At 53.2% G+C, this 19,875-nt stretch overlaps 6 protein-coding genes across 8 annotated transcripts; 4 read left to right on the top strand and 2 right to left on the bottom strand.

Moving 5' to 3' along the window:
• The first annotated feature begins 87 nt into the window (after positions 1–87).
• On the top strand, positions 88–2,045 carry PV09_05675. 2 transcript variants are annotated; one of them, XM_016359209.1, is made up of 3 exons: positions 88–461; positions 521–794; positions 849–2,045. In XM_016359209.1, exon 3 carries the CDS (start codon positions 1,566–1,568, stop codon positions 1,878–1,880), a length of 315 nt encoding a protein of 104 aa, XP_016212888.1. In that variant the 5' UTR covers positions 88–461; positions 521–794; positions 849–1,565; the 3' UTR covers positions 1,881–2,045. The 2 variants fall into 2 exon arrangements, with proteins under 2 accessions (XP_016212888.1, XP_016212887.1); XM_016359208.1 differs by having other exon boundaries at positions 521–2,045.
• On the top strand, positions 2,036–5,428 carry PV09_05674. 2 transcript variants are annotated; one of them, XM_016359207.1, is made up of 3 exons: positions 2,036–4,418; positions 4,470–4,807; positions 4,903–5,428. In XM_016359207.1, the coding sequence occupies exons 1-3, from the start codon at positions 2,693–2,695 to the stop codon at positions 4,909–4,911; spliced, it is 2,073 nt and encodes a 690-aa protein (XP_016212886.1). In that variant the 5' UTR covers positions 2,036–2,692; the 3' UTR covers positions 4,912–5,428. The 2 variants fall into 2 exon arrangements, with proteins under 2 accessions (XP_016212886.1, XP_016212885.1); XM_016359206.1 differs by having other exon boundaries at positions 4,470–4,847.
• A 607-nt stretch (positions 5,429–6,035) lies between these two features.
• PV09_05673 (uncharacterized protein) lies at positions 6,036–7,995 on the top strand. The gene has a single exon (XM_016359205.1). The coding sequence runs from the start codon at positions 6,108–6,110 to the stop codon at positions 6,915–6,917; it is 810 nt and encodes a 269-aa protein (XP_016212884.1). The 5' UTR covers positions 6,036–6,107; the 3' UTR covers positions 6,918–7,995.
• Positions 7,901–14,740, bottom strand: PV09_05672 (uncharacterized protein). The gene is made up of 3 exons (XM_016359204.1): positions 8,864–14,740; positions 8,702–8,815; positions 7,901–8,649 (listed from the first exon to the last, which is right to left on the bottom strand). Exons 1-3 carry the CDS (start codon positions 14,429–14,431, stop codon positions 8,380–8,382), a joined length of 5,952 nt encoding a protein of 1,983 aa, XP_016212883.1. The 5' UTR covers positions 14,432–14,740; the 3' UTR covers positions 7,901–8,379.
• Positions 14,741–15,645: 905 nt separating this feature from the next.
• Positions 15,646–17,048, bottom strand: PV09_05671 (uncharacterized protein). Its single transcript, XM_016359203.1, has 2 exons — positions 16,166–17,048; positions 15,646–16,118 (listed from the first exon to the last, which is right to left on the bottom strand). The coding sequence occupies exons 1-2, from the start codon at positions 16,702–16,704 to the stop codon at positions 15,683–15,685; spliced, it is 975 nt and encodes a 324-aa protein (XP_016212882.1). The 5' UTR covers positions 16,705–17,048; the 3' UTR covers positions 15,646–15,682.
• Positions 17,049–17,888: 840 nt separating this feature from the next.
• Positions 17,889–19,842, top strand: PV09_05670 (uncharacterized protein). Its single transcript, XM_016359202.1, has 2 exons — positions 17,889–18,267; positions 18,320–19,842. The coding sequence occupies exons 1-2, from the start codon at positions 18,049–18,051 to the stop codon at positions 19,784–19,786; spliced, it is 1,686 nt and encodes a 561-aa protein (XP_016212881.1). The 5' UTR covers positions 17,889–18,048; the 3' UTR covers positions 19,787–19,842.
• Positions 19,843–19,875: the final 33 nt, after the last annotated feature.

Here is a 19,875-nt window from a genome sequence, read left to right as displayed (position 1 = left end):
AAAACATGACGATGTGGCCTGTGCGTCGCCTATGTCAGGCAACAGATGCCGTGGGTGGCGTTGCCACCTCTTCAGACAGATGTGATTCTCAAAGATCGCATGTCATTATTGAGCGAAAGCTCTCTGTGGATAGTCAACTGTTCTGGATCAATGGGAAAGCTTCGAGTTCCCCCCTCCAACCCATTCCAGTCGACCTTTTCCACATGTTCTTTGTACTCTTTTCCCGTTTCTCCAACAGAACAAAGTTTCTGAATCCAGCATATACGTTTCAGTGCTTCATCTTCTGTTCGTAGTGCAATTACACCTAACCGACTTGCAAAATTAAGTAATGTGTATTTCCTGTTTCTCCAAGCAAGCCAATGGTCACATCGACCGCAGTGGTTACAATGACATCTTTTTGGTAGCCTCGTAGTATCAATTGAAGTCTCGATGGTACATATATGGAATCAAGGCCGAAACAGGTCAGACTACAGATTCCCGTGCCTGGTGAACCTTCAGCTTACCACTACTTTGCGAACAGTCGATCGCCGAGGCACGTGTCATGAATAACGCCATTCCTCAGAGTATTTAAACGCACTTACAGCCGGAGTGGTTGTTAATCATACGAGTAGTCACCAAAAGCTGAAATCCTTGTCATTCTAATTACGATTGTGTTAGACTGTTTCGTCAGTAAGACGCCCGTGACTTACGCGAGGAAGGATCTGGCCTCCCAAGGATGCTAGGGATGCTCTCTTCCTTCCACCTAGTCGCCTTGATTAAGCCATCACACGTGCGCAGGGCACATTCCAGATCCGGCCAGTCGAGTCTTTACATGGATCATTGAAGGTTCTAACTGCTGATAACCCCAGTACGGAGGTCCTTTTCTCCACGAGCAGAGTGTCAGGCCTGTCCCGTACGGCATGTTCCCGCCACCGAAATTAGGTGGGACTATCGCGCATCTGCTCTCTCGTTCGGCTAGACTGTAGCCTTAACATACGCTTTGTATACCACCGCAGATTCGGTAGCCACGATGGCACGCGGTATAGGAGGTGCTCAAGCAGACGTAAAGGCATAGAACGAACGCAAGATAGAAGGAAGGAGAGGCGTGTGGAGCGGACAAAGAGTATTATTCTTCACACCACTCACGAAGTGATTAGCAGAAGCGGGAGGTCCCTGACGCATTTCTGCCATTGACACTAATAGCCCCCAATATTCGCGCCGAGCACCCAGGCGAATATAGTGCGAGAGGCATGATTCATGATCTACCAAGAGGCATGTGTCATTCTGCACAAGGCATTCAAAGCTGGCTAGAGCAAGCGCGCGTCGGACATATTAATTTGCTCTTGCTTGTCTTGCTATCCAGCTCCGGTCAAGGTCGTGGTTGAATGAAGGGTCAGGCATTTAAGAGTCGAAGCATGGCGCTGGGAAGTTTCTATGCACAGGTCGAGCTAGTCCTCTGACGGCAGTCCATGGTCAGGACAGGGTAAAAGGCAAGGTGAGTACTCGGAGGCTTTCGCATCGCATTCGTGAAGGCGAGGTAGAATGCGGACCGCACCGAGAACGATGCGAAAGGAGGGAGCGAAGTGATGGTGGGCGTCCAACTGCGACCAGAGCCTTGTGACCAGCACAGCATAATCAGCCTTATGACACACCGTTCGCAGGAGCTCCAGACCTCGTCGACTAGCCGGTCAGTGTTAGTACGGCAGCGTAAGCGTGAGGGAGGGTGGCTATGCAGTTCAGGCTTCTACTGGCGCGGGCGGACGACGCTCTGGGCAGACCGCCGGCATGTTAGTTGGACATGGGCAAAGATGGGCTTCCTTAGAAAGTGCGGCACCTCTAGGATATCGGGTGCACCGTTAGGCGGACCCGACCGGGATAAGGACGCGGGCGTACTGGTATGACTTGGGAAGGGGGGTGGAGAAGAACACCACAGTTGACCAGGCGCGGGCGTCTGTAGCGATGACGACGGGCAGGCAGAGAGCTGGAATGCTACTTGCAGTCGACACGACTTCGGAGCGCACCAACGCGGCGCCGTGGACAGGGTCGGTGGTCAGTCGGTGGTCAGTCGGTGGTCAGTCGCGGCCGGTCGTGGTCACTCGTGGTCTGTGGTGGGTGGCCCGCGCATGGGTTGGTGCCTCAGTCACCGGCGGGAGCAATCAGCAGGCCTCAATGACATCATAGCCCGGCCCGCCTCCGCCGTGCCGTGGCCGGCGTTGAAACTTCGCCCCTCGTCCAGTCAAAGGGCGAAGAGACCCGACGCTCGCCTGCTGTCAGCCCGTCCAGCCTCTGCCCCAAACCGAACTCAAATTCCAACTCTTTCACTGCGACGTTTCCAGTCAGGCGACGCTCACCTCCGCGCGTAGTCTTGCGCCATCATTTTCAGTCCTTTTCCATCCCAGCCGACCTTTCCGTCTTTCAGTCTCCCTTCTGACATTCGAGCTGCAGTCTGCGTTCTTTTGCCTTCTACGTGCGTCTTCGAGACACCGTTGGCTTCTCTAGCGTCCCTCGACCCTCAGTGACGTCCGCTGACCCCGCCTATCGCGAGCTTGCGATCGTCCACACCACCCGAGTGGTCGAACGTTCACACTCTAAGCATATTTGGACGGCCACATCAGCCTTGCGTGCTCGTCTCTACACGCACTGGGCCCTTGCTGTTTGATCTCATAGCACGCTGCGACGCTGCGACGCTGCGACGCCCATCGCACCTGCCGCCATGGCTTCCGTCGTCGTCAAGGAGCGGGAGCGCGAGTGGGACACCGAGTCCAGGAGCAGCCACCGTCCCTACACTACCATCAGGAGGTACAAGATCCCAGAGGATATGGAAGACACTGAGGACACTCGCGTCACCATCCGTGAACGCCATGACCATCGCGACCACGATGACCGAGTTCAGTATCGCATCGTCGAGCGCGAGAGGGACTACTCACCACCCCGCTCGCACCGCGGGGTCGAGGAGGATCGAATCATAATCCGTCGCCGTTCGCGTTCTCGTTCATCTTCACCGGACACCCGTGTCTCGTCGAGGAAAGACCTGTACCCGCCCGAAACCCCTTACTCGCTCGAGAAGTACTCTAGGTCGACCGAGTACTTCTCGCAGCCGACACCCCAGCCGATCATCATTCAAGAGCGACCCGCCCCGCCTCCTCAAACGATCGTCATCCGTGAGACTTCGCAGCCGCAACAGATCATCGTGCGAGAGCGGGTTGAACCGTCGTACGAGCTCGTCGAGCGGGAGCGGCCCAGACCGCGCCAGGACGAGGAGGACTACTACTACGAACGCCGCGTCCGAGAATTCGACCGCGGACGAAGGTATGACGACCGTGTGGATGACCAACGGGAGTGGCGCCGGCGACGCGAGGACGAGAGAGGATACTACAGTGATGACGACGCCGTCTATATCCGACGAGAGTACGACGATTACAGCTCTCGCGAGCACAGCCCGCACCACAAACGCCACATCGCCGAGGGCGTCCTCGCTGGTATCGCTGCTTCCCAGATTGTGCGACACCACCGCAAGCGTGAAGGTCGCTCTCCAGGCAGCCGCATTGGCCAAGTTGTGGGCTATGGTGCGCTGGGCGGGATTGGCGCTGAAGCTCTGACGCGCTGGAACGAAAACCGTGAGAGATCGCGATCTCGGCATGGCTATCGAGACCGCGATCGAAGCAGGTCGCTTCCGCGCGCAAGGACGATCGCAGGCGTGGCTGCACTGGCCGGTCTTGGTGCCCTCGCATATGCTGCGGGAAAGAACAACAGCAAGAGCCAGACCACGATCATCGAGAGGGATGGTCATCGAAGCCGATCAAGCCGCCGGAGATCATCCAGATCCAGATCTTCTGTCAGATCCGTCAGTTCGGAAGGCAAGCATATGGATCCTCAGCACAGAAATCAACGCGTGGCACAAGCCGGCCTTGTGGGCGCCGCGGCCGCAGGCATCGCCCAAGCAGCGCGAAATCATTCTCGCGGCCGTCGATCCCGCAGCCGAAGCAGAATCCGGCAAGGCGTGCCTATCGTTGCTGCTGGTCTAGGCAGCGCTGCGGTGGCAGGCCTGTATGAGAATATGAAAGCTAGAAAGGAGGCGAAAGAGCTGTCTAGATCACGCTCAAGATCATACTCTAGGTCGAGATCCAGATCAAGATCCAGGTCAAGGTCTGTCTCACGTCATACCCTTAGGGGAGCCGCCGGTGACACTGCTCTTGTAGAATATGGCGGTGACCCGATTCCTTCTTCTTCGTCGGAGCTCGATAGCCATCGTCACCGCAGTCGTTCGCGAGGCAGACATCATCACCGACACCGCTCACATTCCGGCTCAAGCGCCGACCGCAGGAGCCGTAGTCGGAGCAAAGGTCTAGCTGAGGTTGCTGCGGCGGCTGGTGTTGCTGGCGTTGCCGCTCACGAGCTTACAAAGAGGCGTGAGCGGCGGCGCGAGCGAGAGCGTCGACGTAGGTAAAACATGCACTATCTATATGCCACAATGCTAACAGTACCTGCAGGTCAAGAAGAGGAAGCAGCCGCCGCCGCTTCTAACTCTGAATATACTTCAACCACAGACGCCAATAGCCCGTACTATCCAGCAAGCAACCACTTCGCCCCACCTCCTAATGCTGCTGAGGGGGGATACCCCCCGATGAATCATCCTAATGATTCTGCATACTACTCTAATCCTGTTCCGCCCTACAACCCTGCCGACTATGGCCCTACTACTGGACCAACTCTGCCTCGAGATGACCCTTATGCTCAACCATACAACCAGCAACACCATGACAATTTTGCTACGCCCCATCAAGACCCATATTCGCCAAAAAATAAGGACCCAAGAGCCCCTGAAAATGTGAGTGCACCGCGTGCTGCTCACTTCCATGCTGGACCTGGTATGTCCAGAGGTTGTGAGGAGGAGGAAGCCGTTAATGCTAATAACCCAAATAGATGGTCTAGACGGTGAAGCCTCACCCCGAACAGTCACTCCTGGGTCAACACGACCGAACTCCCCAGCACCACCACATAAACCAATATCACCTGCACAACAAAGTCACGGGAAAAGCGTCTACTTTGACCTCAATCCTGTTGAGAGCGAGCATATCATTACTCCAAACGAAAGTCCCGAAGCTTCTCGCGACGACGTAGACGAGTTTGATCAACGTCGACATCGGCATAGCGATTCCAAGCCCAGTCGCAAGCGCAGACGACGTTCTCGTGACTCATCTCCTTCCAGCGCAGGCGACTCTGACTCCACTGAAGATCTTCCCCCGCGCTTCGATGAGCAAGGTCGTCGTCTTCCGGAAAGAGGCGAGGATCCCTTGGCCGATAAGATCGAAGATCTGCTGCATTCAACTTTCTTTCAGGACGTTGCGGATAATCTTTTCGGTTCTAGCGGTCGTGGCGGACGGAGACGGTAGTTTTCCTCACATCTTTGAGATTCTGCTTAACCTTTTTCTTTCCTCCCCCCCCCCCCCCCCCCCCTTTTTTTTTTCTTTTTCTGTTCCTACCAATAAATTGCCTTTTACAACTACAAAAAACTAATGGTGCGTGCACAATCACGACGAGCATTCTATGTCTGAGCGTTTCCTGCGTTGTGAAGTAGTAATTTGCTGAGGCGGTTAGACCTAAGGATGAAGTCTTTTCTTCTTGTACTTTTCCCTTGTTGGCGCCGGATATTTGATGACACCATTGCTTCTTCAATGGCAGTGGTTTTAATGAATGTTACGAACTTCGATAACGACGGTATGGGAAGGGTTTATTTTGACGTACCACAATGCTAGTATAGTTCTACAATCTCGATTTGTCTCCCTGCATGCTTTTGACAGTTTAATGAATAGAGAAGTTCTATTTTAAGAATACGGCGGCCATGTTCAAATTACGACAGGATCCCAATCAAGAACGCTGTCAAAAACGCTCGGCCTGAAGCTATCGACTGTAGTTCCACAAAGCGTGATCCTGACTATGGATCTTGGGGTCTGGCTACGGACGCCATGTTACTCTTCTTGGAACACACTAAGCCGTTTTAGATTATCGTATCTGTCCACCACAGCCCTGAACTCCTGAATACGACAGGGAGAATCGACGGAGAGGAAATTCGCCCGCTGTCGCGATGGTTCAGCTCCTTCACCAAAGATGATACAGGACTGCGTGCCATGCCGCGTCTATCGTTGCTGTTTCGACTGCCGTCCAAGCTCCGTCGCCGGGCCCGACGCTCCAGGATGCTGACGCTGTTGCTACTGATGCTTCTGGTCTTCCTCGTGATCTATCCGTTCTATGCCATCTACAAGCCTCCAAAACTGCTGATCAGCTACTTCCGACGACGGTGGCCGGACGTGCTTTGGGAAATCGACGTACCTCGGGGGCGCAAAGTGATTGCGCTGACCATTGACGACGCGCCGAGCGAGCACACGAACGCGATCCTGAAGGTGCTCGAGGAGAACGACGCGCGTGCCACCTTCTTCGTCATCGGCGGCCAGGTCGACGGGCGCGAGGACGTCCTGGCCAAGATGGCGTCCCGCGGCATGGAGCTGGCCAACCACGCGATGCACGACCGACCCGCGCGCGAGCTGCCCGTCGAGCAGCTGCAGAGGGAGATCCTGCAGGTCGAGTCCAAGATCAACCTGGCCTACTCGACGGCGGGGATCCCGCGCGCGACGAACCAGCGCTTCTACCGGCCCGGCTCGGGCCTGTTCAACGACGCGATGCGCGCTCTGATGAAGAAGCTGGGCTATCGCCTCGCGCTGGGCAGCGTCTACCCGCACGATCCCCAGGTGCCCTATCCGTGGCTCAACGCAAGACACATCCTCAGCATGGTGCGTCCGGGTGCGGTGGTCATCTGCCACGACCGCAGGCCGTGGACGGTGCCCATGCTGAAGAAGGTCCTGCCGAAGCTCAAGAGGGACGGCTGGGAGGTCGTCACGCTGGGCGAGCTTCTAGAGATTGGGAAGAAGGCCTCCCGCTGATCCTGCTTTCGCGGGCTGACCTCTCCAGCTCGACGTCGGGCCCCATTCTCTTTTCAAGCGTTCTGGCCAGGCAAGCCCTTCACAGACGGGCACGCGGCGGACCTGTGCATCTGACACCGTTCGACGGTGCTCGAACCAACGACCCGTTTGCCCGTCCGCTCTAGCATCTTTTTGCCAAAGGCTCCGCAACAGCGCATGTATCGCGGGTGCAGAAGACCGCCTCCCTTGGGAATGACGAACCAATTTCTTTTAATGACTGGAAGGGCCCCAGCCTGCCGTTGACCTGCTCGTTTGCCTGCTCCAAACAAACGCGTACGCCATATCACAACCTCGTCTTCGTCTCAAACGGCCGTTTCCTCCTCTTGTACGCGCGATGCCCGCCCTCCCTGCTCTTCTTTTCAGCACTTGGGAAAAGAAAAATCTAAAAGAAAGAAAGGAAATAAAAACAAAAAAAATTTTTTTTGACACGCAGAGATCCGCTTTTGGGAAAGGGTTTCCGTCTGTCATCCGGCACGCACACGACCTCAGCCTTCTTATCTCCTTCGATTCAACAGCGGCTTGACCAACCCCGTTGAGACGCTCATCCTCTTCCCCCCTCTCTCACTTACACTCACACCCCCGCTTATCACGCTCGCGCTCATACCCTCATCAGATACTCCCCCACCCTCCCCCCGAAGGATTTAGGCGGCTTTCGCAAGATCTTCTGATCCGTCCCCCGCGTCATGCCGATTCCCTGCTGGCCCGGAACCTGGACGCCGTCCATGCTTGCTCGAATCAAATTCTTAAAGGCGCAGGGCTTCGACGTCTACTTCATCACGAGGTACTTGGCAGCTGAATTCGGGGGACCAAAGGACTTTGATGTGGTGCTCCGAAAGATGCAGGAGAACTACTTTATGGAGACGATGGGCGTTAAGCTAGGTGAAATGTAAACGTTGGGCCGCACAAAACCTTGGTTCGGGCTTGTTGTAATCATTTTGGAGAATGTGATCGAATGCAGATTAAAGGATGGTATCGACTATTCTACAAGACTACAAAAGGTATAGACAAGCGCTAGGTGACAATGGCGCACATTAATTCGCTTCCTGTTCCGACGCTCGTAATCTCATCTTCTACCGATGGCCTGGGCTTTCGTGGCTAACATGCGTGTTCTGTTCACATTTGTGTGATTTGTCACCCCGAAAGAGTGCGTATCTGCACCTTCTCAAGCCATCCAAAATCGATAATTAGCAACCTCCTCTCACAACGCGTCGCAGGTAGGTCCCTTTGAGTAAGATCTAGTTGTATTTATCCATAATTAAAAACCGTGTATATGTCGGGAGACAGAACGCCTTTCCATGTTCTCTGGGTAGACCACCGTCGTTCCCGGATGATCCCCAATGCTCCAAAGACCTTACATGCCGTGCTCAAATGCGTTTAAGAATTGTAACCGTGTCCACGCCTAATCATGGACTGCCATGGTGCTTTACTTCCGGCTACGACGCATGAATTCAATTGGTTTCGTCGGATCTTCCGGATCCAAGTATTTTAGCATAACGATGCTCAACTCTTTGAAGTCGACAGGCTTCGTGACGTAGGAGTTGAAGCCCGCTTCTGCACATTTTTGATAGACGTCCCCCAGGACGTTTGCAGACAGCGCGATAATGGGTAGATGTTTCAAGCCGTTTTTGCGCTCCCATTTGCGAATCTCGCGACAGGTCTGATAACCGTCTTTATTCGGCATATGGAGATCGCACTGTCGAATATTAGCAATGGAAGTTTACATTATTTGATGCTTATCCACCTACCAAGATGATGGAGTAGTAGCCGTGGTCATGCGTAAGAACTGCGTCGGTACACTCGACTCCGTCCAAAACGGTCTCGACAGTGATCTCCACTTTCTTTAAGAATTTCTGAAGAACCTTCCGAGCATGTCAGCATGACTCAACGAGAAGATGTAGGGCGCAAACCATTTGATTCGTCTTGTTATCCTCAACCAAGAGGACGCGAATGCCTCGATTGCCAAGGCGCCTCTTCATCTCGTCAAATATCTGTTTCTGATTCATGACCACCGCTTGAGCGCTGTCTTGCGTTCGATCTGCGCTAAACTCCCGTAGTTTCTGTGGATCGAAAATGACGGCGAACTTTGACGGCTTGAGAGGCTTCGATATCCATCGTACCCTGCCTGTATCAACAAGCTGTTTGTGATCAAATCCGCCAAGTTGTTCCTCCACCTCTTTCCTCTGAGTGAAATCTGTAATGATAATAAGATTTGTAGCAGAATAGGAGCTCGACTTCAGGATTTGGTTGGCAATGACGTAGAGGTCGTTCGTTTCGTGCGAGATAAGAACTACGTGTGTAAAGATGACCGAGTCGCATCCTACCGACAATCCAAGCAACTGCTTGCACTCCTCTAGATTTTCAGGTGCAGTTATATGATGAGGAGAGTTCTGGGGGATCGTAGTTTCTATGTGCCTCACAATGGCTTGTCTGCTGAACTTGAGGGGACAAATCACGAGAATTGAGAAGAGTAGTGGAGGGACGGGAGATTTGTTGCCTGGACTGACCGATGAGCTGCTTCGCGCGCGTACTGTGGATGCTGAGACAACAGAATTATTCGAGTCGGGACTGCTTGATTCTTCGGAGGAGGTTGACCGTTCAGGTTTCGGCCTAGGAGGCATCTCAAGTACCATGGGCGGGGATTGTACAGAGGCAAGGGACGACACAGAGGAGCGTGTTGAGACCATGCTCGTCCTGCTTGTCATAATCGAAGGATCGGAGCTTCCAGAGGAAGTCGTGGATTCGTGTCGCAGTGGGGATTGGGCGCTGACGGCACTTGAATCAGAATCCATTCGTGCGAGCTGCGGTGACCAGTGGGGTGGCAGCGCAATCGGTCGTCCAGGAGGTGCAAATCCAGGGGTTCCTAATGTCGATATCAACCCAGGCGTGCCAGTTGGAGTGGGCGGGTGATCTTCTTCTGAAGGAAGTCGGAATTTCGCGTAGAAGAAGAATGTGGCGCCTTTACCAGGAACACTTTGGGCGCCCATGTCACCGCCATGGAGTTGCACTAGCTGCTTCGATATTGCTAGGCCGAGACCAGTTCCGCCATGGACTTTGGTGCTGCTGCTATCAATCTGGCTGAACCGTTTGAACAAGAACTCTGCTTCCGCCTCTGTAAATCCAGAGCCTGTGTCCATGACGAAGAACCGCAACATAACCTCTTCGTGCGTCAGTTCAGCCTGATGGTCTGTTGCCAATTCGCATTTGACAAGCACTTCGCCCTGTTGGGTGAATTTGATGGCATTTCCAACGACATTGAGCAGCACTTGGCGAATGCGAAATCGATCGCCCTTGACACTTGACGGCACATTCTCTTCAATGAGATAGTTTAGCTCGAGACCCTTTCCGATTGCCATGGAAGAGGTAAGATCATTGACTTCCTCGATCAGCGATCGAACATGGAACCATTCCATCTGCAAGTTGATCATGCCAGCCTCAACCTTGGATAGGTCAAGAATATCATTTATGAGATCTCGAAGACCTTCTGTACTATTTCGAATGATATGCACGTGTTCGAGCTGCTCTTGGCTGAGCTGGCTGTCGATGAGAAAGTTCACCATTCCGGTTATGCCATTCAAAGGAGTTCGAATTTCGTGAGACATGTTGCTCAAAAACCGAGTTTTGGCGTCCATAGCCTCTTTAAGAGTTTGTTCAAGCAATTTGTGATCGTTAATGTCCGTGCAGGTTCCATACCATGTCTCTTCTTCTTCTTCTTCTTCTTCCTCCCCGTCGTCGTCCTTGCGCACAGGTTGTGCCTGTAAGACACGCACGAGATGCCAACGGAATTCGCCATCTTTGTTTCGCAGCCTGACCTCAGTAGAGTACGACGGTCGACCATCAGAGTCTTTTGAAACTTTCAAAATCCCCGTCGTTGCGAGTTTCGAAAGTCTCGCTTGTCCTAGCTGTGAAGTAGGTGTAGCGCTTGGACTTGTCACTGTCTTCGCGTCCGAAGAATCGTCTGACGATGTGAGGCCAGTATCAGAACGATGAACTTCGAAAGGTACCGTGGTTGGCACTTCCGCAACCGTTCCGTCCTCATTGAAAACAGGCAACCGACACTTCACCAAGTCATCCGGATGAACAAGGTCCATGAAGCCCAATGCACGTGCTTGCGCCTCCGTCTGACCAGAGTAGGTCAGCCACTGAGAATTGCAAAACGTTACACCACGAGTGCGAGTTGCGGCGAACACAATTTGAGGGCTTGAATTGGCAAGCGCGCGATATTTGGCTTCCGAAGCAGCTGTTTCGGTTTGACGAGCGGCGTTTTGCTCTGCCACATGCTGGTCATGAATGTCCATGTAGGTTCCAGTCCAGTGAACGATGTTTTGCTTCTTGTCTTTGAGCGGCGTGGCTCGGACGAAAAACCATCGGTAGACATTATCGAAGCGCTGCAATCGAACCTTGTGTGAGAAGTGCTGGCCCGTACTGAGCGACTGTTGCCATTGTTCCATGTAATGGCTCCGGTCGCTCGGGTGAATGGCTTGCCATGGGTCGTGAATGATATCGTTTGGTTCTTTGCCTCGATAAGCAACGAATTTAGAATTGACCCAGGTCAACTCCCCTGTGATGGGAGCAGCAGTGAAAATTTGGACGGGAAGTGCATCGATGATGGTTCGGAGTAATCTTTCGGAGGGAGGCAACATGTCTTGGAGGCTACGCTCCTGGGACGAAGATACAGATGGTCCAGGTCCGGTCCCTGTTGGCGTTGCCGTTGAGGGTAGTATTTGGAAAGAGGTTGCAAAATCCGCGCCGTACGAGTGCAGGTATGAATGTGGCCTGCGATCAACCGACTCAGACGCCTGCTGGGCGCTGTTCTTGCTTGGTTGACGCTTATGGCCGACCACGCCACGACTTTGTGGGGTTACAAGAGATTTCTCATCTTGGCTCATAGTTCGTCGACGATGATCGCTGCTCTTCCGTGAGTTTCGATCCTCTGCCGCGTTTGATTTTCTGGAACTTGAGCGAATGTCGTCTTGTAGCATCTGATTTAAACCACCGCTACTCATGTTGCGAATCACCGGGCTTTTTTGTCGAGAATCGAAGTAGCTGTCTGACATCTCCGCACTCTGGCCAGGAGTGTTGCCCGCTGATCTGCGTCCATGTAATAGCGAAGATGCATCCCATCCGGGTGTACCGAGTATAGAGCCCCCCGGACTTGTTCGAGACCTGCCTGAGTAGTCCGAGGGGCTGGTTATGCTTCCGGTAACAGAGCTTGTTGAAGGGTGATCAAACTCAGCGTTAATCAGATGTTCCAAGCCTTCCCTATCAGCTGCGAACGGAGCAAATCCGACCTTGAGGCCTGAATGCAGCCTTCTATGTATAAGACTGGACGCTTGTCTTTGAGCATTTGTATATTGTTGTGCCATGCCAAAGCTAGTAGCTAAATGCAGGGACAGTAATTTGATCGACTGCAGTAAATGCTGTGGATATGGGACGACTGGAGACAAAAAGGATAGGATAGCGATCGGTGCTTTTTTAGCCATCGAAGAGTCGTCTACGAAGCCATCTTTCGACTTCTTGCAGGCTCTTCTGCTAGCTGGTAACTGCTGCGACAACGTTGGATGGACAAGTGGAACGTGTATGACCGTACTTGCGTTGTCGATCCCAATCGCTTCTACCTGTCGAGTTATAGAGTAGTCAGGAGTCATCCCTTTAGGATCAAAGGAACTTTCATCAACGTTTTGCGACGCGAAAAAAGGGTTCTCTTCAGGATCTGCTTGGATAGCGGGCGAAGGCGCAGGTGACTGCGCCCACGGCGATGTTGGGAACTGCTCGAATTCCTCGTATGGCACTAGATGAGTTTCTTTTGAAAAATGATCGTAGGGGAATTTCATGCTTCCGTGCAGGGTATCTGGCATTGCCGTGCCGTTGTTGTGTACTTTGCCGCTTGGCATGGGCGGTGGTTGTATCACACTCGAGACGGCTGCCGATGAGCTATACTCGCGGGTAAGAGCGACGACTTTACCCCTGGTAATGATGCGGTTTACGTAGGTTGAGTTGATCAAAGCATGATCTTCGTGGCTCAACCCCTGAAGCATAGGTAAAACTGCCACATATGGGCCAGGACGGGTGTCGGTATCTACACTGGAGAAGTCAAGTTCGCTCATCGTTGATGACTGGCCCGGTGTTTCCTGACTTGATGGTGCGAACGATGGCCTGGTGAGGGACTCTGTATGCGAAGACAGTTGAGGGGCTAGGCTTTTTGTCCTCAGCAGCGCACGAGGTCGCTCAATCGGAGCCGCGCTGGCTGTTGGTGTCGACAATTCTGTTCTGTCCTTCTCAAACCCAGCGTATGAGTGTCGCGAGACAATCGGCGGTCGTACTGGAACAGGCGATGGTTGTTGCGTGGCTGAAGATTTATTGTTCTGATCCTTGCTAAGTCGTTGCGTCACCGGCGTGCTGGATTTCGTAGACGATTCCGAAGAAGCACTGTTTTTCTTTTCCTGAGCCTTCACATTTGGCTTAACGCTGGGTGGACCAAATTCATTGTACGACGCTATCTGTCCCCACGGAACGTTCTCAAGCTCTCCAGCATCGGCAGGCACTGAAAGGGACGCTCGCACGGCAGCATATTCTCGATTGAGGACGCGCGCTACCGCTTGCCACCAGGCGTGCAAGCCGGGTTCGAGATTCAGTTCGATGGACAAATCGTAAAGATTGGGTGCAGGATATTGATCACCACCCGTCTCTTGGCGTGGCGACGCGGCGGAAGGCAAGAAAGTGAAAGCACTCGCTGCTGGAGTTGAAACTTCTGAAAGAGTTCTATCACCTGGTGTAAGGTCGTGAATATTCATCGATGACACGGTCGGCGATAGTGTGGTAAATGGCCTGTGGAACGATGAATTCCACGCCCTTGGTGTTCCAGGGACATATGGGAAAGGATATGAGGGCGTCCGAAGTGGAGGATTGCTTGGGGTCGGAGGCACGCTACCACGAATTGTCTTTGCCGACTCGGTGGACTCGGTGGACGCCGTCGGCACGCCCGCAATGAGCGGACTGGAAGAGAATGCAGCTTCAAGAGAAGGAGATATTGTCGGCGTCGTTGATGTCTCCTCCTTGATGGGTGAAAATCTACGGGTCACGATACTTCCAGCAGCGGTGCGGACCGGCATGCCCATCATCGCCTGTTGTCGCATTTTCTCATTCACCGCCTCCCTCAACTTCCTCAGACGCTCCATGTCGACATTCGACGCGAACTGCCCTTCTTTACGCGACGTTCGCTGCTGCGCCTCCTCCTCTTCATCCATGGAAGCGTCCGCGCTGCCGCTCGTTTCCGAGACCTCGCTGTCATGTTTTGGCGTGGCAGAACCAGAGTCGGCGGGAGGGATAGGCTTGCTAGAAGTCGGCGTTCTCTCTCCGGTCACGGCTGGAGAGTGTCTAGGCGACCTTCGCTCGCTGTCTGCAGGCAGAGACGATATGTCGATACGAGCCGGTGATGTTGCATTGCGCTGCGGTCGAAATGGCACCGACCCCGTCATCTCGAATCGGTTTCCTCCATTCGCACAACCGAAGCACTACGCGTGATCGTCGTCGAGTTGCGCGGCGCGGGAGGCAGGTCAGCAGAAGCGCATCAATTCTGGCGCGAGTGTGTGCGTGTTCGCTGCCCCTTCTCGAGACTGAAGCAGGCAAATGACGTATGAGCGAAGAGCGGCGACGGAGCCAGGCCGGCTCCTTGTGCGCTGTGGTTGCTGCACCTCCAGCCCAGAGGCAATAACAGTCGCTGTGGGATCTGGGAAGACGTCGCCGACTGTCCAGCAGAATGTTATCTTGCACGAATGTGCTAAGAGCCGCTACTGTGGATGTAGGGAACGACGAGCAGCGGGTTAGCGAGTCGCCAGGGCCGCTTGGGCTTGGGACTTCCGGCGCCACCGATGTAATTGTGGATCGAAAACCGCTTAGGCGAGCGGCTCCAATGGGCACGAATCGAAGATTGAACGGCAAGTTCCACGGCGATGCGTGCTGCTGCCACACGGACAAGAAGACCTTGGAATGGCCCGTCCTGCAACGGTTCTGCGCGCGTTCTGCCGCCAGTTCTACAGGGCTATTCTACGGTGCTCGTTCTTCGCTCGCGCGGAGACGATGCATCGTCCGCCCTGAGCGCGCTTGACGACACGCCAGGGATGCTTGCGACACATGCCCCATGCGCCGGCGGACGGGCAACACTCTGGCAACAATACGCTTGAATCTGCGGTGTTGCGAACGGCGCAACGTATGACAGACGTTGCTACATCACCGCGCGGAGGAGCTGTTGCTCGAAGCAGGCGGCCCGTTCCTCCGCCGCTCTCGAGCGAAGCGACTGCGCAGTCTGCTGAACAATCCCCCCAGCTTCAAACAACACACACTGCATTCACGCTCTGCTCTCACGCTGGGTGAGCATGGCTCCGCTGCCACGCGCGACCGTGTCTTGCCACTGCCAGCACTGCCCAGCTGGTGTTCGTACTGAAAGAAGAAGAAGAACATGGGGGAAGAAAGAGAAAACAGCGGGACAGAAACCGGCAGGGCCGTCGCGGTCGTTGCAGAGGTTCGGCAGACTATGGGTACAAGATCAATAGTGTTCGTCAGCTTTTCAGTATACCATTCACATTCCACATAGTGTGGCCTGTCTCGCCAAAGGCAGGCCTGGTGGCTTACGCTGTCTTCCGGAATGCCGAGCGCATAAGCTCTCACACTGACATTGGATCAACTGCAGTCGAGGCTACGCCCTGCAATGTCGGTACAGACGAAGCCTTCTACAGATATAGTGGCTGATCTAGATCCATCATCTGTCCAACGCTCATCTGAGGAATCTGCGAATATCGCGAGGCTTTGAGCAGTTGGCGCGTGCTCTGCAAAATCTGTAGATAACTCTGATTGCCGAATCTCCTCATGCTCTCCAAAAACGCCCAGCTCATCGCGCCGACATGGCTGCCGCCAATGGTCGCGTCTGCGCTCGTCTGTTCATCTCGACATCCCGAGAACATGATCACGCGCTTGTTCTCCGCCTTCCAATCGTTGTGGAAATGCTCTTCGCCCAGTCCGTCCTCGTCCGTGTTCATGTACTTGAGGCCATTGAAGAAGCTTTGGGCACCAGCGTAGAGCTCCGCTGCCTCTCCGATCTTAGAGAAGTTGAACCCACCTCGGATCAAATGCGATCCTGCTTCCATGAGGCGAACACCTTGTCGGAAGCTGAGATGCTTAAGCAAAGGATCATATGCCACCCGGGTTTTACGTACTTGTCAATCAAGCTGACCCTGCCGTCACCGTCGCTGCGATACACATATGGTAATTCGACTGCCGAACCACTGTGGCAGCAGTCGAAGACAATGTGAAGCTGACAGCCGGGTGCCAGCTGAGACACAAGATGCCGATGCAACGTTCCGCTGTCGATCTGTCCGGCTCTCTCAAAATCCACTGGGACTATCGTATCATTAAATCCCGTCGGTCTGTCACCGTACGGGTCAACGACTTGGCCCCCGTGGCCGGAATAATGTAGGAAACAAGAATATCCAGGTTCTGAGACCAGCCAGTCCATCGCCGCGAGGATGTTGTGCGCAGTTGGGTAGTAGTTGCCGCCTCGGTCATCCGCCAACACAACCATGTATGGCTCATGGGCCGGAAATCCTCGCGCTTGCAGAAAAGGGATCATGTTGCGCACATCCTGCTGACATCCGTGAAGCTCATGCCTCGAGCCCGTGTAGTTGATCCCGATCAGAAGCGCCTTTCTGCGCGGATTGACTGCCGGAACGTTCATGGCCAGCGACGAGCGATGCATTCGAGCGTTGAGTCTCGTTATCGTCTGTACATACTTGTGCGAAAATCGGATCTGGGGTAAGCGGGAGGCTGTGAAGGCCTAGAAAGCTTATTTACTGGCATTGGCCCGTCCGTGGCTGACGACGATGCGCGATTTTGACGAAAACGAGGCTGTGAAGAGACCGACCTGTCGGATTGGTTCGTATACGTTTGCCTTCCGTTCACTCCGTTTCACGTAGCGGATTTATCGTGTTTACTGTGCCGTTAATTGGCTTCTTTATTTTGAGGGGCTGGATTTGGGGAACTTGATCAAGTGTATGTACAGTTTGTATCTTGACTACGCTCAAGCACGCACCGCATGTACTCCAGCGTGTGCAGGGCAGTATTTCAACATCGTGCAGCAAAGTCAATTTCGAAGTGCTAAGTGCTTTGAAGGTCGATACAGGAGAGGAGGGTGTTGGACTCAACAGTCATGCCGCATCCTCCTGCATGCCAACGAAAGTCAAAGCGAACGTGTGGGTTCATCTCCTGGTTATGCCTATGATTGAGCTGAAACAACCAGAGAGCAATTTGTCGAGATCCGGGAATGAAGCTCTTGCTCCTTCTGTTGCCCTTTGTTAAATCAGCTTCCAACCGTGGTGTTCTCTTCTACTTACACTGACACGAAGAGTCCCAGAACACGTGATTGATCTCTGCCCTCTGCGCCAATCTCGCGTCGGCTTGAACATCCATGAGCCTGCATTCGATGCCGAGAGCCTCTTGAGATCTCACCTAAGGCTTAATCCATGCGGTTCGGCCCTGAAGCTTAGCACTTCTGAACAAGAAAGCCCCCCAGCATGCGCTTAAACGTTGCAACCTGCATTGCAACCAGTACATGCTTATCTTGTGGGCCAAAATCAAGAAGCGCTTTTCAGTGATTTACATCTCTTGATCCGCTTCAACGGTGATTGTCATACATCTTCGTAAGCCCTTCACCATCGTTCGTCTTGGGTCACGTGACACTCGCTGTTTGGATCTCTATTTAATGTTGCGCACCCGCCCTGGAAGCAAAAGTGGGCAATTCAAGTAGTTAAATGCCAGGTCCAGAAAGCAAGGTATCTTCGTGGTGTAAGTTGGGCAGTCTGGTATGCTACGCGCCATTAGCGCCATGAAACCTCAATCTGACGCGTAGACATCATGCAAGTCGACATCATGGATTCCTACCGAGTTGGGGATGTGATCTCGTGCCCTTGATTCCGTCCGACAAACTCTCATTTCTACCATTGTTTTGATCCTTCGTCTTTCTGACGGACACTTTTCTGTTGATGCGCCTGTCCAAAAGGAAGCTGGAATCGTCTCGCGCTGCTTTCGTTCGCTACCGACCCTGATGGACGATTGCAATGGGGGAAAGAGCAATGCAGTTTTCCTCGACGTCGCGGACATTGACGATGCGACGAACTTGCTCAATGACACAGGAGTCTTGAATGAGGCTGACCGACAGATCTATGACGAAAGCTCGCCCTTGCTTGGTGACGAGTCGGCGGACAGAAGACGTGCTTTACGAGCGAGTCCGTTAGAGAGCTTACCTTGGCGCAAGCGACCATCTGTAAATCATTACGCTGCCTCCATGGGAACTCACAGACTCATCATCACTTCAGGTGTATTGGCTTCTTGCGCCTTTCGCAATCTCGGCCCTCGCCTTCGGTGGCGTGCTAGTCCCTCGCGTCAACTTAGTTTTGTCGCTCATCTGCCAGGATTATCTAACCAAATATCCTGCCGTCGACGAGCTCGATCTCGACGCGAGCTTGGTCTCACCGGGTCAGCCCAATGAGCGGTGTCGAGTCGCAGCGATCCAGTCTCAAACTGCCACCTTTAAGCTCATCATGAGCGCCATTAGTGGAACATTGACAGCCATTATTGCACCCAGACTAGGATCTCTTTCAGATCGTTACGGACGTACGCCAGTCCTCGCATTCATCAATTGTGGCATGATACTCAACGAACTCATTACGATTCTTGCCGCTAGCTTCCCTCGTGTGGTATCTGTGAACTGGATATTGTTGGGTTCAGCCTTCGATGGAGCGACAGGATCTTTCATCACAGCGATGGCCATATCGCAATCATACTTTTCAGATTGCACTTCTTCTGAAAGACGTACTATGGTCTTCGGCTGGCTCCATGGCTGTCTATTTCTTGGCATAGCCATAGGTCCCATCATCGCTGGCTACGTGATCAAGCTGACCGGCAACACGACGATCATGTTCTTCATGTCTGCTGGCTGTTATACAGTCTTCATGTTGTTGTCATTGCTCGTGATTCCAGAGTCTGTCCCGAAGCAGCGTCAGCTCGCCGCTCGGGAACAGTACGCCCAGAAAGGGGCTCAGAGAGCCACAAGATCGTGGCTGAGTGCCTATTCTCCTTACCGACTTTTCGAACCATTACATGTGTTTTATTATTCGGATGCTCCTAGACTGGTTCGGAGAAATCTGATTCTACTCGCAGTCCTAGACACGGTAGTATTTGGTATTGGTCTGGGCGCGGCAGGAATTATTCTTCTTTATTCGAATTACATGTTCGGCTGGGATGCATGGCATCAAGCTCAGTTCACCTCCATTGTCAACAGCTGTAGGGTTACCTGCCTATTGGTCGTAATACCTGCCGTTACGACCATCTTCCGCTCGCGGCAAAAGCTGTGCGACCATTGTACAACAGCGCCTAATAGCCGACCTCATGACGAAATGTCGCCGGAAGGTACCGACTCTATCCAGGTGAACATCATTCGATCTGCGATTTTGGCAGACACTCTTGGCTTCTTGGGCTATGCTTCGAGTCCAACGTCCTTGCCATTCATCCTTTCGGGAGCGGTCACCAGTGTTGGCGGTATAGCTTCTCCTAGTTTGCAAGCGGCTCTGACCCAACATGTTCCGAAAGAAAGAGTGGGTCAGTTACTCGGGGCCCTTGGTCTGTTGCATGCTCTCGCGCGAATTTTTGGACCTGTCATTTTGACGGGGATATATGCGCAAACCGTTGGATGGGTACCGCAAACATATTTTGTAGTTTTAACGACCATGTATGGTTTGGCTTACATATTTAGTTGGTGGATAAAACCTACTGTTCGGCGTTAGTTTTGGCATGTCCAGGCCGTAAGATGCCAAGAAACAATATAGCAACAAACTACGACTATTTTTACCAAATACTGGGAAAAAATATGCAA

The sequence above is a fragment of the Verruconis gallopava genome (assembly GCF_000836295.1).
Source record: "Verruconis gallopava strain CBS 43764 unplaced genomic scaffold supercont1.18, whole genome shotgun sequence".
NCBI classification, from domain to species: domain Eukaryota; kingdom Fungi; phylum Ascomycota; class Dothideomycetes; order Venturiales; family Sympoventuriaceae; genus Verruconis; species Verruconis gallopava.
This window is presented reverse-complemented; position numbering and strand designations above follow the sequence as displayed.